The 15,965-nt window shown below is 50.1% G+C and overlaps 1 protein-coding gene across 2 annotated transcripts; it reads left to right on the forward strand.

Annotated features, from left to right (window-relative positions):
* Nucleotides 1–510: 510 nt before the first annotated feature.
* On the forward strand, nt 511–14,080 carry TRIM63 (tripartite motif containing 63). 2 transcript variants are annotated; one of them, XM_005607323.4, is made up of 9 exons: nt 511–907; nt 2,237–2,409; nt 5,285–5,453; nt 6,254–6,349; nt 7,823–8,056; nt 9,071–9,093; nt 9,436–9,560; nt 11,791–11,862; nt 13,499–14,080. In XM_005607323.4, the coding sequence occupies exons 1-9, from the start codon at nt 749–751 to the stop codon at nt 13,507–13,509; spliced, it is 1,062 nt and encodes a 353-aa protein (XP_005607380.2). In that variant the 5' UTR covers nt 511–748; the 3' UTR covers nt 13,510–14,080. The 2 variants fall into 2 exon arrangements, 1 of the variants encoding a protein (XP_005607380.2); XR_011432432.1 differs by lacking the exon at nt 9,436–9,560 and having other exon boundaries at nt 612–907.
* The last annotated feature ends 1,885 nt before the right edge of the window (nt 14,081–15,965 follow it).

The raw sequence follows: 15,965 nt of genomic DNA on the forward strand, positions 1-15,965 counted from the left end.
GGATAAGGTCTTTTCCTTCTAAACCTCAGTGTCAAAATCTATACAATGAGGGCACTGGACCATGTCTCAAGGGAGCCCTTTCAGCATTAAAATACAGTTAGTGGCCAAAGGACGGAGAGATGGCCTTGACGGGGTGGGGGTCTCAAGGTCTCCAGCAACGTGCTGTGCTCAGGGATGAGCTCAGAGAGAGGGGCTGGCCTGACCCCTCATCTTGGGGGCTGCCCAGGACTCCAGAGGGGGTGGACCTGATTTAGGTCAGTGAGAGGGCACTGACGATTAACTCCACAAATCCCAGTGGCCCACTTGCTGGGTTTCATCCCTGGCTTACCAGCCTGGTATGGGAGGAGACTAATTTCTGGAGGAAACTCTGGGTGGCCAGTCCTCCCTCAAGCCTGCCCACGGACAGGCTGTTCTTGTTTACGACCCCCGTCCCAGGGGAACAGCGATTGCTCATCCCTTCATGTGATTTGAGAGGGCGGAGCTTTCAGGCCTGGGGGAAACTCAAGCCCCGCCAGCCGCCAGCCGCTTGGCATCGGAATGCTCAGCTGGTCCCCTCCTGGGGCTCATGTGACCAGGGTCCAGCTATAAATATCAGAGGGGCCTCAGCCAAAGACAGAATTCAGGCGCCAGGAGAAGAAGGCAAAGAAGCTCTGGGTGGGTGTTTTGTGACACAGGCAAGACCCCAGGTCTGCTTAGAGCGAGGCGAGTGAAGGAGGCAGCCAGGTAGAGGCCCACATCTCCCGACAATATGGATTATAAGTCAAGCCTGATCCAGGATGGGAACCCCATGGAGAACCTAGAGAAGCAGCTGATCTGTCCCATCTGCCTGGAGATGTTTACCAAGCCAGTGGTCATCTTGCCCTGTCAGCACAACCTCTGCCGGAAGTGTGCCAATGACATCTTTCAGGTCAGTGCCGGGCATGGCCTAGTTCCAGGGCCCCAGGTGGCTATTCAGTTTTCCCATGATGAAAGCCCTTCTCTCCTAGCCCAGGATCCTTCCAAACCAGGGCTGGTTTTTCCCTCTCCGAAGTGACCCCCTGCCACGGCCTCAGGACAGGGCTGAGGGGGGCTAGGGAGGCGGCTCTGGCTGCCTCATTCCTTCTCCATGACGCATGTTTCCCCTCCCCGCCTCACCCACACCCTGAGCACCACGGTTGACTCTCCAATCAGGAGTCAAATGCCTCAAGCGATAAGTGGGAGAAGCAGGCAGAGGAGAGAGAAACCAGACCCCAGGGTTGGAGCCAGCTCCATGGTGGCAGGGGCCCCAGAGCTTTAGGAGGACGGTGGCTGGGAGGGACAGGGCAGTTGAGGGATCTTCCCTTTTGAGGCTGTTCCCTGTAATACGGGGCAGGAGGGTCTCCATCTTCCTAAGAAAGGAATGGGAATGGAGGTCCCGGCTGGGAGGCAGGACTCAAGTTTCCCCAGAAGCATTTTACAAAATGGCCTCTCGCTATTTTATCTTTAAAGTAGCAGCCCCAGGAGCTGGCTCTAAGTATAATGCTCATTTCATGAATGGGCAAACTGAGGCTTGGAGAGTTAAGGTTGCTTGCCCGAAGTCATTCAGAGAAGAACGGTGACTTGAACTTAGGTCTGCTGACTCCCAAACCTGTTGATTGCTTAGTTGCTTCTCAGGCGCTCCCTTTGTAACTGAGCTGGCTCTCATCTCAGGATGGGCAGCTCCAGGTTGTGTGATTTGACAAGAATGGTTGGGATGGGGCCGGCCCTGTGGCCGAGTGGTTTATTTCGGATCCTGAGCATGGAAATGGCACTGCTCATCAAGCCATGCTGAGGAAGCATCCCACATGCCACAACTAGAATGGACCCACAACTAAAAATATACAACTATGTACCGGGGGCCTTTGGGGAGAAAAAGGAAAAATAAAATCTTTTTAAAAAAAGAGTGGTTGGTTAGGGGCTGGCCCCGTGGCCGAGTGGTTAAGTTCGCGCGCTCCGCTGCAGGCGGCCCAGTGTTTCGTCAGTTCGAATCCTGGGCGCGGACATGGCACTGATCATCAGACCACGCTGAGGCAGCGTCCCACATGCCACAACTAGAAGAACCCACAACGAAGAATACACAACTATGTACCGGGGGGCTTTGGGGAGAAAAAGGAAAAAATAAAATTAAAAAAAAAAAAAAAGAGTGGTTGGGGTAAGGAGGGGGAAGGACAGCCAGAGATTAGAAAGGGGGCGTCTGAGGAGGGACCCCAGGTCTCACCTCTGCCCTTGCCACCCGCAGGCTGCAAATCCCTACTGGACCAACCGAAGTGGCTCAGTGTCCGTGTCTGGAGGCCGTTTCCGCTGTCCCTCGTGCCGCCATGAGGTGATCATGGATCGTCACGGAGTGTACGGCCTGCAGAGGAACCTGCTGGTGGAGAACATCATCGACATCTACAAGCAGGAGTGCTCCAGGTCAGTTCGCCCGGCTGCTGGGAGCCCATCGTCCCTCCCCTGCTGTTCCGTGCCCAGCTTTCCCAGGCTCCTTCCTCCTTCACCTGCTTGGGATCCAGGGCCCTAGCTGGACAAGAAACACTAGCCAGTCCAGAGAGCCAGCCCCCTCTTCCTCAGGCAGGAACAGAGGCTCATCTCTGTCCTCCAGCCCTGGCTCTCAGTGTCACTCTGTGAATGGGAAGGGGCCCAGATATTAGGCTGCCCTCCCTGGAGATACTGACACAGAAACCAGGGAAAGATGAGTTATGAGAAGGAGAGAGGACTGAGGCCAGCAAAGTGGCCCTGATAAGCAGAGAAAGTGCCCAGTGAGACCACAGCCAGTTTCTCTAGTGATAGCAACGGCTATCCTCCCACGTGCTCCAAGGCACAGCCCTGGGCACCCCGGGCCCCCTGGGCCCCAGGAACGCTTCCTCCTGCTGCTTCACACAGTCCTGTGGGCCAGGCATGACTTTTATCATTCCCATGTCACCAATGAGGAAGCTGAGGCTCAAAGAAGTGAAGTCAGCTACCCAAGGTCTGGAAAGTGGAATCGCTGGGAACGAGCCCAGTAGATTTAGCTCCAAGTCTCCCTGTTTGCAAAATAGCAGCTCAGACTCAGGCGGAATTTGTGAGTGGTGGACATGGTGCAGCGTTGGGCCTCCAACTGGAAAGAGACACAGCTACCAGGGAGATCTTTACATATCAGGACATCCTGACAAGTCTTCCAAGCTGCTGACCTCACAGTTCTTAAGGTCCAAAACCTCCACCAAGTGCCTGCCTGCAGGCAGTGTCCTGCCCAAGGAAAGGCAACAGACCAGTCCTAGCCAGAAGGAGCCTGACCTGGGGAACCGTGTTTGCTGGTCTGACTCTGTTACTAATGCATTGTAGGATCTTGGGTAAGTCTTTGGGCCTTCATTTCCCCTGTCTGCAGAAGGGGACAGTAAGATTTATTGTGACTATCAAATAGGATTTTGGTTGGAAACATTAAAAATGTCAAATATTTATTGAGCACCTACTATGTGCAGGCACTGTGCTAAGTATTTTCCATGTGTTGTCCCTTGTTTAATTCTCACCGTAATCCTCTAAGGCATTCTTACCCTCATTTTACGATGAGGAAACGGAGGCTCAGAGAGGGTTAGAGATTTGTCCAAGGCTAGTCAGTTGAACGTGGTGAAGCTGAGAGGGAGCCTGTGTGACTGACTCTATGGTGAACATTTCACCTGCTATTGCCTCTCATCTTGCTGGAGTTTGAACACTACAAAAATACAAAATATATTGTTGATCACTATAATAGTAATAAAGTCAATATTGCACAAAAATATTAGCCCACCCACTGTTGACCTTTGAAGAGAATGTTGTATTTGAACCCTTCAAGGCCTTTCCACGGAGTTGAATGACAGCGATAGCTTCCCTTTATTGAGGGTCTGCTCTGTGCCAGGGCCTACACATTCATTACAGACAACTCCTGCCATGATCCCACTAGCTCTGGGATGAAACCAAGGCTCAGAGAGGTGAAATCACTTGTCCAAGGTCACAAAATAAGTGGCAGAACAATCTGGATTTGAACCCAGATGCTGATGCCTGGGCTTGGGAGGATGGGCATCTGGGATGGCAGTGAGCACGGGCACCAGACCTTCAGGATCTTGCCTCACCTCTGCACCTACTGCCATCCCAGAGCTCCCTTCCCAGGTGATAGAGACAGGTGAAAAAGGGTGACCCCTGCCAGCATGGGGTGGGGGTGGCCCTGGGCTAAAAGATACAAAAATAAAAGTCTGGAAAGGGGCTTATTTAAGAAGTTGAAATGATCAGTCATGCAAGGCTATTTGAAGATGGGGGGTTAACATTGATGGGGACAGTCACGATTTGACATTTAGAGATGCCTGCTGTGTTGGGGGTGGGAAATCAGAGGTGGTGTAGACATGGTGTTGGCTCTAAATAAGTGTATAGTCTGGCTGAGGGAAGACCTAGACTCAAAAAACTGAATCTCGGGTAGGAAGTGACCGATGCCCTGAGAGGTGCACAGGTAGCATCCCAGAGACGCTCAGCGCAGAGAGACGAGGGGAGAAAGGCGTTCTAAGAATGCGCATTTCGGAAGAAAGAAAAGGAAGAGACTCTGGACCCTGGGAAGAATCTCTGGACTAGGATTCCAGGCTCATGCTGGGCTGTTGGACAGCCCTGGGCTGCCCATGTTCTAGTTGTGTGACTCGGGGCACACACACTGCATCCTTCCCTGAGCCTCAGGCACCGTCATGGCGTGCTTACTGGTTTTTCCTTTCTACCTGTATTTAATTACCACCTCCTCGATGCCGGGCACTGTACACTGCAGATCCAGGGGTGAAGAGAACAGGCAAGTTTCCCTGCTTTGATGGAGGTTACAGTCTGGTGGATTAAATATAGAATTCAGTGTGGCCACGAGTATAACTTGCTTTGCCCAGAGCCCGACCTGCAGTATCCAGGAGCTATGGGGACTATAATTAGAGCAAATGAACTTGAGCCTCCCTTGCCCTGACTTGCTGGGTGACCTTGGGCAAGTCAATTCACCTCTCTGGGGCCCAGTTTCCTCTTCTAGAGATTGCCTCCAGCTGTGACTCTGAGATTCTACAACCCTTCCCATGTCCTGCACTGGCAGGGCCTAAGGCCAATTCCATCCATGGAGTTTGAGTCCTAGGATGTGGGGACAGCCTTGGTGTCATTGGCTTCCCTGGTCCTGGGTCCCCAGAGGATGAAAAGAAAAGAATTGGGGACCGCTAACCACTAAGAGCTCAGGTCATAGATCTGGGGTGGTCTCCTGGAGCTGGGGGAGGACACAGGGACCAGGGACCCCTAGCCCATGACTTATGACTCTTCTCCGCTTCAGTCGGCCCCTGCAGAAGGGCAGCCACCCCATGTGCAAGGAGCATGAAGATGAGAAAATCAACATCTACTGCCTTACGTGTGAGGTGCCCACGTGCTCCATGTGCAAGGTGTTTGGCGCCCACCAGGCCTGCGAGGTGGCCCCGCTGCAGAGCGTCTTCCAGGGACAAAAGGTACTGGCCCAAGCCACTTCCAACCCCAGCCTGGGCCTGCTAGGCACGACCCAATGATTCAGGATGTGGATTTGATCCCCGTAGATCTGCTGAGCCGGCCTTTCAGGAATAGTCCCTCTGGAGGGACTTCCTAGGCTGCGGGGACAGCAGCCCTTGCCTTCCTGGGGGAGGTGGCTGAGCTCATGGGTTATACTTAGAGCCACTTGAGAACACCTGGGTGTGGCCAGAGGGGAGAGACCAGACCCCAGGGCCAGGCCACCAGGGTTCTCTCAGGCCACGACTTCTACATCCCAGTGTGCTTTGGGCCCCAGATGCCTCTTCCTGTGTCGGTCACCCCTCCAAGTCTTCAAACTCCCCTGCAGCAGGAGGCAGCTGGGAGCCCTCTCCCTGGGCTCCTGGGCCTGTGGCAGCCCTGCCATCCTGTCCAGGCAGTAGGCTGTGGTCCCTCATTCCGTATTCTTTCCTCCCTACCTCCCTCTCTTCTCTTGGTCTCTCTCTTCTAGAACTCTCCAGCTCTATTTGTTTTCTGCAACCCTTCTTTCCTAGAAACAAGCCCTCCTCTGCTAGTACATTGCTGTGTATTTTGGGCAGCTCATTTCCCCTCTCTGGGCCTTATCTGTAAAATAAGAGATGCACTATCTCTCTGATATTCTCTGCTCTGGACCTGAGCTGCACCTCAGAAAGGGGCTCTTTCTAGCAGAGAGGGGAGTGAGGTTGCCATTTTGCTGCCACTCCCAAGAGGGCAGGCCCTGAGACTATTTCTGTCTCTCCTCTCCTGATTCCCCACCCCTCCTGTCTAGACTGAGCTGAGTAACTGTATCTCCATGCTGGTGGCGGGGAACGACCGTGTGCAGACCATCATCACTCAGCTGGAGGACTCCTGTCGAGTGACAAAGGTGAGAGGAAGAATAGCTCTGCCTGGGGCTTCGAAGCCTCCCAGTGTGGCCCGGTCTCTGGGGTGAAGGCTCACCCATGGGATGTAACTAAAGGTTGGGGCCTGGAGCCTGGAGTGTTCAGGCAGGGATGGTGGGGGAGGGACTGACTAATCCACTCATCCACTCACTCAACAAATGCTTCCAGAGCACAGCTGTGTGTCAGGCCCTGCCAAAGGTGCTGGGGATGGGGTTGTGAGCGACACACCCAGCCCTGACTTCAGGGAGTGTCCCACCAATAATTCCCAGCATTTATTCAGCACTAGTAGTTTTTAGAGCATTGTTCTCCAGGGTGCTGTAGACCAAGGCTTCTCAAATCACCCTGGGGTCTTGTTAAAATTCAAGTTCTGATTCAGTAGTTCTGGAATGAGCCAGGAGATTCTGCCTTTCTAACAAGCTCCCAGCGTTTGCCAAGTTGCTGGTCCATGGACCACACTTCGAGTAGCTTGACTGTAGAGGCAGAAGGAAACTTTCCTATCCTTGCAGAAGCATCCAGGATTTTCCATCTCTACTTGGAGGCGGGACCTGGAGATGTGATGGGGGGAGGGACCATCACATGTCTGGGAGACAAAGAGTTGTGTGAAAGATAGGTTCAAAGGAAGGTAGGAGGACATTGTTTCCACCCCTGGGGGCCCCCAGGCTGATAGAGGGTCTTAGAGACCTCAGTGTGATGAGACGCCACTATTATACCCGTCTTACAGGTAAGGACACGAAGATGTAGCATCTGTGTTAGAGAAAAGGGACCCTCAAAGAGGAGGCCACTGGGGGAGGAGCTGCTTCTTCACCTCTGCTGGGACCAAATGATGCAGAGCTTTCTGAATCCAGTCTTGGTCCTAAAATAGGGGGAAGAGTGTGTCTTGGGGACACACAGGAGGCCCAGAATATATCACCCCATCTGACCCTAGAGTCTCTTTCTCTCTCTCTCTCTCTTTTTTTTTTTTTTGAGGAAGATTAGCTCTGAGCTAATATCTGCCGCCAATCCTCCTCATTTTGCTGAGGAAGACTGGCCCTGAGCTAACATCCATGCCCATCTTCCTCTACTTTATATGTGGGACGCCTGCCCCCACATGGCTTGATAAGTGGTGCCATGACCGCACCCAGGATCCAAACCTGTGAATCCCGGGACACAGAAGTGGAGCGCGCCAATTTAACCACTACATCACCAGGCTGGCCCCTAGAGTCTCTATTTTAGAGGGAGAGGGTAGCTTTCTCCATGACGCCAGCCTCCAAATGTCACTGGTGTACTAAGTAACTATGAAACTTTAGCACGTGCTTTCTTCTCGCTCAGCCTACATTTCGTCTTCTGTAAAATGGGGGTGTAGTAAGATCTCTTCCAGCTTTAGAGTCTGTATTCCTAGCACACCCATCCTGGGAAGGAAGTGTTGGGGATAGGGAGGAGGATCCCACAGGATCTGACTCCAAGATTTCTGTCCCCAGGAGAACAGTCGCCAGGTGAAGGAAGAGCTGAGCCGGAAGTTCGATGCACTGTATGCCATTCTGGACGAGAAGAAGAGCGAGTTGCTGCAGCGGATCACGCAGGAGCAGGAGGAGAAGCTCAGCTTCATTGAGGCCCTCATCCAGCAGTACCGGGAGCAACTGGACAAGTCCACTAAGCTGGTGGAGACAGCCATCCAGTCCTTGGATGAGCCTGGTGGAGCCATCTTCCTCTTGGTGAGCAGGACTAGGAAGGTGTGGGCAGAGTCAATTCAACTCAACAGCTCTGTCTAAGGTTCAAGTTGTGCTCCATCATTGATCACCTATGTGCTCTTGGGCAAGTCAATTTAAATCTCTCTGAGCCTCAGTTTCCTCATCTGTAAAATGGGCATGTTACACACCTACCTTCTTTCTTCTTAACTGACTTTATGAGGATCAGATAAGAGGATGTTTGTAAAATAGCTTTGGAAGCTGCAAAATGCAATGTCCATGTAGAGACTATTAATTGAGTACCTACTGCAGGCCAGCCACTGAGGTGGAGACACAGAGATGAACAAGACACAGCCCTGCCCTAGGAGAGCTTGTTGGGGGAGACAGGAAGGGACCAGATATAAGATTTCACAGTTCATGGGGCTGGCCTGGTGGCACAGCAGTTAAGTTTGCACGTTCCGCTTCGGCGGCCCGGGGTTCACTGGTTCAGATCCTGGGTGCAGACATGGCACTGCTTGGCAAGCCATGCTGTGGTAGGCGTCCCACATATAAAGTAGAGGAAGGTGGGCACGGATGTTAGCTCAGGGTTAGTCTTCCTCAGCAAAAAGAGGAGGATTTGCAGCAGATGTTAGCTCAGGGCTAATCTTCCTCAAAAAAAAAATTTCACAGTTCAGTTCAATAAAAATTTCCTAAGTACATACTGTGGTCTAGGCTTTAGGTAGATGTTGGGTATAAAAAGGTGATTAGAATATGATTCTCATCTTGGAGATGTCAGGGTTTAAGGGTGTTTAGACTGACACCCCTAGAATCCAAGCTTCCTGCCAGGATGATGGGAGGGTCCTAGAGTGAAGACCAAGACCTGTGCGGACGAGGACGGAGGGAAAGATCCAGGTTCTGGTCAGCTCAGGGCGGGGAGCAGGTCACAACTGGGCTAGGGCCTGGCACCAAGCACCCATCTGTGGCCCCCGGTCACTGGTTTTGCTGATTTCCTGGGGCTCCCCTCCTGCAATCCTAACCCTTTGCTCTCTCTCTCCCCCACAGAGTGCCAAGAAACTCATCAAAAGGTCAGTGTCTCTCCAGGGCTAAGATCCAAGGCCTGAGCTCCCCCCTGGGCCTCTTGCTTTCTCCACTGGGCCTCCCCCTTTGCATGAGATCTGCTGGGAAGGTCTGGTCTCAGGCTATCTTTCCTGACCTTTGCATCCCCTGCTTTCTTGGACCATCTATTCTGCTGTTACTGGAGAGGAAATATTCCACCTCTCCAGGGAGAGCTTCCAGGTGTAAGATCTGGGTGTGGGCACAAGCATGTGCACTGGTGTGAGTTGGAGCTAAGATACCCTCTTCCTTCACTGAGCTGTGGGGATCTCACCCTGCCTCTCTCTCTCTCTCTCTCTTTTTCTCCCCCACAGCATTGTGGAAGCTTCCAAGGGTTGCCAGCTGGGGAAGACAGAGCAGGGCTTTGAAAACATGGACTACTTTACTTTGGACTTAGAGCACATAGCAGATACCCTCAGGGCCATCGACTTTGGGACAGGTAAAGGAGGTGGTTGTGTCACTTATCTGTTTCCCCTCCTCGACCCCTGGAAATCGGCTTCCTTCCGACTGAGCCCCACGGGGAGGCAGACACATTAGCAAAGATGCCCAGATATCAGTCAAACTCATACAGCTAACTTCTGGATGGACCCAGCCTAGCACAGTGCCTGGTACATAATCATTGCTCAATAAATTATGTACGGATCCACTGCAGGAAGGAGTCTTGGGGCAGTAGAAAGAGCATGGCAAGTGGAGAGGGGCAGGCCTAAGTTCAAATCCCGGTTCCACCACTTGTTATCTGCGTGACTTTTGGTGAGCCTTTCCATCTCTCTGAGCTTCATTTTCTAACTTTAAAAATTAGGTTAATAATGGGCCTGCTAATAACGACCACCTCATGGTGCTGTTGCAACAAATAAGATAGCAATACAGAAGAGTTTGTAAGGTACTAGATATATACTAGTTATTGCCTAGAGCTAGTCTTAGCTTCAGCTCCTTAATGCTACTATCTATGATACTCAGGCACCTTAATTTATCTTTATTATATCCTCATTTCTGTTTGTAATTACTCTTTCATAGATTACCTGTAATAATATAACCATAACAATAATAAGGGAAAATGAGGAAGCCAGGTGAAGAGCAAAGATGTTAATAATTTGCTGGAGGTCACACAGTTGAAAGGTAACTATTTAGCGACAGAGAAGGAGAGGGAGGATCTGGTTTTGCTGAATGTTGGTCTGAGAGATGTTGCTCCAACGACCAGCTGAGGGGGTGAGGGCACCCCGGAACAGGGAAGAATTGTAAGCAGACCAGCATGAGAAAGAGAAAAGCTTCTTGGCGCCTCTTGTTTTGGCTCTCCTGCAAGCTTGCAGAATCTGGTGTTGAATCTGTTCTCAGAACCCCAGATATACCCCATTCATAGCTAAAGACAAAATGCATCCCAAAGCCAACAGACTGGGGGGTTTGCATTGCTGTAGATTATCTGTTCCACTGTCACCCTCCCTAAGCTAAGATATTCACGAGCGGACCACACTGTGTGAACGATAGGACATTGTGAAGACCTACGCTGCCTTCTGTCATCTCCCTGAGCCTCAGTTTCCTCATAGCTAAATAGGGAAAGTACCAACAGCTACCATTTCTTGAGCACTTTCTATGTCTCAGCCACTGAGCCCTTGACATAAATTCTATCATTTACTGCAACAAATTGATGAGGTAGTTTCTGTTGTCTTCTCCATTTTGTAGTTGAGGAAATAAAGCCAAAGGAAGGTGTTCGATTTGCTAGAGGCCACGCAGCTTATAAGTAGCCCACACGGATTCCATCAAGGGCCCCCTGGCTCACAAGAGCCTTGTGAGGATTATATGAGACCAGTGTGTACAGCTTAGCTCAATACTTGGCATAGTAGGTCTTCAGCAAATGCCACTGAGAGTGGTTAATTGTGATAACGATTAAACAACAAAATTCTGGATTACGCACAGATCCCAGCTACGTGGCTGGAATTTTGGCTGTCATTTTGGAGGCAATAATTCTTTTAAGCCTCTCCCCAGACACTCTTGACAAATGCTCTGACTCTGTGGTGACCCCGTCAGGGATGTTCCCTGATAGTAGAGCTTACAGATGATATCCCAGGACGGGAAAGTGAGGACACAGGTTGCAGCTCAGTCACTCTGTCTGGGGCTCAGTTTCAGAGAGCTAATCAGCAGGTGGCCCCAGAAGCGCTCCACCCCCACCCCATATCCACCCCTCTGTAGGCTGAGGAATGAGGAAAACTGGACAGGGAGTGCTAGGCAAGCAGATTTCAAAGGCTGAGCAACTTGCTTCAGGACAAGGACTCTGATCCCTGAGAATCAGGACTTTTTGTCCCATTCTCCCCAGGTGATGTTTATCTGTCTGAGAAATGTAGAGAGGCACAAAGCGTGCTTCCCCAAAGTCCTCTCTCGTCACGGGTAGATCAGGGGATAGAAGCTGCTGCTGCTACTGGAACAAAGGAGCATCTTGACCCTCTCTCCCTTGGAGGGGTGTGGGCAGGAAGGAGGAGGAAGCCAGCCTCTGTGCAGCTTGGGTTTGGCAAGCCCATCATCTCCCAGGCCACTGATGTCACTGTATGGCCCTTTGACCCCAACGGGGCATGGGAAGGAGTTTGGATAAGTGCTGTCTCTTGCCTGGTTCTGCTTGGAGCAGCTCCTCTGAGAAACCGGCCCCATTCTAAAACACAATTGTTCTTTGTCACATACAGATGAGGAAGAGGAAGAGTTCTTTGAAGAAGAAGATCAGGAAGAGGAAGAGTCCACAGAGGGGAAGGAAGAAGGTAAGAAGTTCACCTACCTCCATTCATTCATTCATTCATTCATTCATTCGTTTATTCCACAACAACGTGAAACGCAGACTGTGTGCAAAGTGCTGTGCTGGACACTGGGGATGATGCCAATATGGGCTCATGTTCCCACTATGTGGTTTTAAACCTTTTAATGGTAAAGTCCTGTTCCTTTTACCCTTAGAGAAAAAAACTCCAAACTATTCATAATAAAAAGCTCCCAGTTTATGTCTAAATGACCTTCCTAAATGGAAAGCGATACAGCATAACTGTATTGACATTTGTAACTGTATTGACATTATTGTAAAAGCAAGGGCACTCATGAGCCAGGCTCAGCCCACCGAAGTATTTTGTTTGGCCAGCACAATGTTTAACATTTTTTTAATTAGTTGCCAACCTTTTTAAAATTAGGAGTTTTTTTAAGGAGTTCTTATTAAAGGAGATTTCAACTCAGAATCTGGATTTCCACCTTCTTGTGAAAATTTAGAAAGAGCTAACAATGTTGGGCTTGCCCTTCTCCCTAGTCCCAGAGAGCTGGTGCTGGGCAGTGGCTGCCCTCTGTGGATGGGTCATGCGCTTCCCAGTTTGCCCAGCCCCACCACTGTCAGCCTGCCTGCTTTGCCCATTCATGTCATCTGCTAGCCCCTGTAGGAATGTGCGTTTGCCAACCTGGCAGAGTATAGTTAAAAGCCTAGATTCTGAATCACAACTTTACCACGGGCTAGTGGAGTGATCTTGGGCAATTCACAACTTTTCTGAGTCTTGGGTTACTCATCTGTGCATGAGGGCATAATAGTCTGACCTCAAAAGGTTATGGTGGGCAGTAAATTAGATATTCATCTAACACGGTGTCTGACACATAGGGAGGTTATGTTTGCTAGTTAATACGTTTGCTAATGTTATTATTTTTCAAGCCCAGTTATTATTGGAACTAAATTCCAATCCAGCTGAAAAATACAGGGTAGTCTTGGAGTTTTGTATTGGATGTGAGATCCATAGTGTTTTGGCAACCAAATTCTAATTTGATTTAAAAAGGAAGAGGTTGGACTATTACCCAGCCATAAAAAAGAATGAAATCTTGCCGTCTGTAACAACATGGATGGACATAGAGAGTATTACGCTAAGTGAAATGTCAGACAGAGAAAGACAAATACTGTGTGATTTCACTTATATATGGAATCTAAAAACCAAAACAAACAAACAAAATAAAATAGAAACACATTCATAGATACAAAGAACATACTGGTCGTTACCACAGGGGAGGGGAGTGGAGGGATGGGTGAAACAGGTGAAAGGATTAAGAGGTACAAACTTCCAGCTACAAAATAGGTCCTGGGGACGGAATGCACGGCATGGAGAATATAGTCAATAACATTGTAGTAACTTTGTATGGTGACAGATGGTTACTAGACTTGCGTGGTGACCCTTTCGTAATGTATATAAATGTCGAATCACTATATTGTACACCTGGAACTGACACAATACTCTATGTCAACTATACTTCAATTTTAAAAAAATGGGAAGAGGCCAGGCAGGAACTGGAGTTTGAAATTTTATCATGGCAGCTTGGTGAGCCCTGGATGCCCTGAGTCCCTGTCTCACCTCATGTTTCTTCATCTTTTTCTTTCAGGACACCAGTAAGGAGCTGGAAGAGGGAGAGACCCTCGACATGCAGAGAGACTGGGGAGGGTGGGGATGGGCCCAGCTGCCTCCGTGACAGGCCCAGGGTGGGAGGGGTCAGGGCCCCTGGCGGGGCAATGGGAAGGTGTGTCTTCTCTCTGCTCAGAGAGCGGGGACTAGCAGTAGGACCCCCACTGCTGTGTCCAGCAGTCACTCAACCAGAATGGGAAACGTGCTTGAAACAACCACACAGGACATTTTTCTATGTTGGTGCAAAATGGAATATTTTGTACATTTTTAAAATGTGATTTTTGTATATACTTGTATATGTACGCCAATTTGGTGCTTTTTGTAAAGGAACTTTTGTACGATAATGCCTGGTCATTGTGTGACTGCAGATTGTTAGGAAGAGGGGAAGGAAGCCAGGTTGACAGCCACCCACTTCCTTCCCTCAGTGGGAGGGTGAGTAGCACTCACAGGCCTAGAAGGAGATAACGTACTGTATTTCCATGCCCATCCCTGACGTAGGGGCTGGTAACTGAGTTTGTGATATATGTTGTTTTAATAAATGCACAGCGCTCTCTTCCTGTGATTACTGAGGGAGTTGGGGTTTCATTTGGCTTCTTTTTCGGGAAAGTTCAGAGTGGACGGAAAGAAGGCCTGATAGAAAGTGTGCGACAGGGGGTAAACGGTGATGGCAAGGCTGGGCTTCTGTCCCACCAAAGAAGTTCTTTAAACCAGCATTGCCCAATGACAGCTCCTTAGAAAACTGGCCCTGAAATGATCCTCAAGAAACGGGTTCAGTGCCTTGTTCTCTGGTTCTCCAGAAAACAGAGCCTGAATTTTGCAAAGCCTCAGTGCTTTAGTCTAGGACAGTCCCGGGGAGGCTGCGTGAAGGAACGGGAAGCCAGGGAGCAAACACAAAGTGTCACATCACTGAGCCGGCCACAGCTCCACCCAGAGACCCAGCTGCGTGCTCAGTCCTGTGAGATGTTTCTAACATGTTGTAAAGAACACAGCAGGACTCAAAGCAGCTCATCAGAGGGAAGGAGGGAGAGGGCTCTGTCTGCTGGCTTCTTGCAGCTCCTGTCTCTCGCGACTGGAGTTTGCCTCCCAGAGCTTTAGAATGAAAGAATCCTTGCCCTTCCAGGTTGCATAACTTGGCCCCTTCGGGCAGCTGCTGCGGACGCTAGGTGGCGCCCCCTCAGTTGCCTCTGCAGGGGGTGGGAGGAGCAGCGCCTCCGAGGTCCGCTTGGACTGGGCGTGGGTGCTGGAGCTGCCGCTGCCTCCGCCGCACCGGGCACAATGGCGGCTCTGCCGGAGCCCAGACTTACTCCAGGACAGGCCGAGACAGCCACCAGTGCTCGGGGATGAGGCTGACCCAGGCCGCAGTAGCATCCAGGCTTTCCATGGACAAGGGGCCAAGGGGCTGGGAGAGAGGTGAAGCTGAGCGAATCTGAGGCGGCACGTTAACTGGGTCCGAGACACCCGGAGCTGATAAATTTGAGGAACACTGAAGAGTCTGTCCCACCTTTTCAACATTCACAACACAGTAGCAAGTTAAGCTATGTCACTTCATACAATGACTGGTCCATCGAGTTCATGGTGTTCGGAACACTGTCTGACCTGTAAGGCTCTTCATATTTTTTTGTGGATTGAATATTTAACCCGGCATTTCCCAGCTTATTCATTCACATGACATCCTGCAGAACGGGCGTTCTGTGGAACTCACTTTCTGAAAGTGCTTGAAACCCTCCCGCCTCTCCCCATTTTCAATTCTGCGAGTTTTTCCAAAGCTCAGTCCCTAACTTTAAATTTCAGGGAATCAGATTTTGGTCTCATTTCTAGCCCTTTCTCAAGTTCTGAAGCATTTCTTTTTTAATTTTTAAAGAATTGTGTAATATAATACACACACAGTGCATAAAACTAGTTGTAAAGTTTAATAAATGACTGTAAAATGAAATCCTGTGTTGCTGCCAGGCAGGTTAAAAAAAAAAGAACATTGTCAGGCCCCAGAAGCCCTCCATGTGTCCCTCCCATCATAACTTCTCCTGCTGCATGGCGGTAGCCATTATCCTATCTTTTTTAATAATCACACACTTGCTTTTCTCTTCTTTCCTTTTTTTTTTTTCATGCTTTTTGGTGAGGAAGATTGGCCCTGAGCTAACGTCTGTTGCCAATCTTCCTCTTTTTTTTTCTCCCCAAAGCCCCAGGACATAGGATAGTACATGGTACATAGGATAGTTGTATATCCCAGCTGTACGTCCTTCTAGTTCTTCCATGTGGGACGTCACCACAGCGTGGCTTGACGAGCACTGTGGAGGTCTGCACCCAGGATCCGAACCTGTGAACACCGGGCCGCCGAAGCAGCGCGCACAAGCTTAGCCACTATGCCACCAGGCCGGCCCCTACGCTTGCTTTTCTTTATAGTTTTGTCTTCTAAAGTAGCTCCCATAAAAGACTGAAGGAATTTGAGG

Source organism: Equus caballus, chromosome 2, assembly GCF_041296265.1.
Source record: "Equus caballus isolate H_3958 breed thoroughbred chromosome 2, TB-T2T, whole genome shotgun sequence".
In the NCBI taxonomy this organism is placed as follows: Eukaryota; Metazoa; Chordata; class Mammalia; order Perissodactyla; family Equidae; genus Equus; species Equus caballus.

Coding starts and splice junctions, on each gene's coding strand:
- TRIM63 (XM_005607323.4), top strand. CDS start 749: ATGGATTATAAGTCAAGCCTGATCCAGGATGGGAACCCCATGGAGAAC. Junction 908..2,236: donor GTGCCAATGACATCTTTCAG/GTCAGTGCCGGG, acceptor TGCCACCCGCAG/GCTGCAAATCCCTACTGGAC. Junction 2,410..5,284: donor TACAAGCAGGAGTGCTCCAG/GTCAGTTCGCCC, acceptor TCTCCGCTTCAG/TCGGCCCCTGCAGAAGGGCA.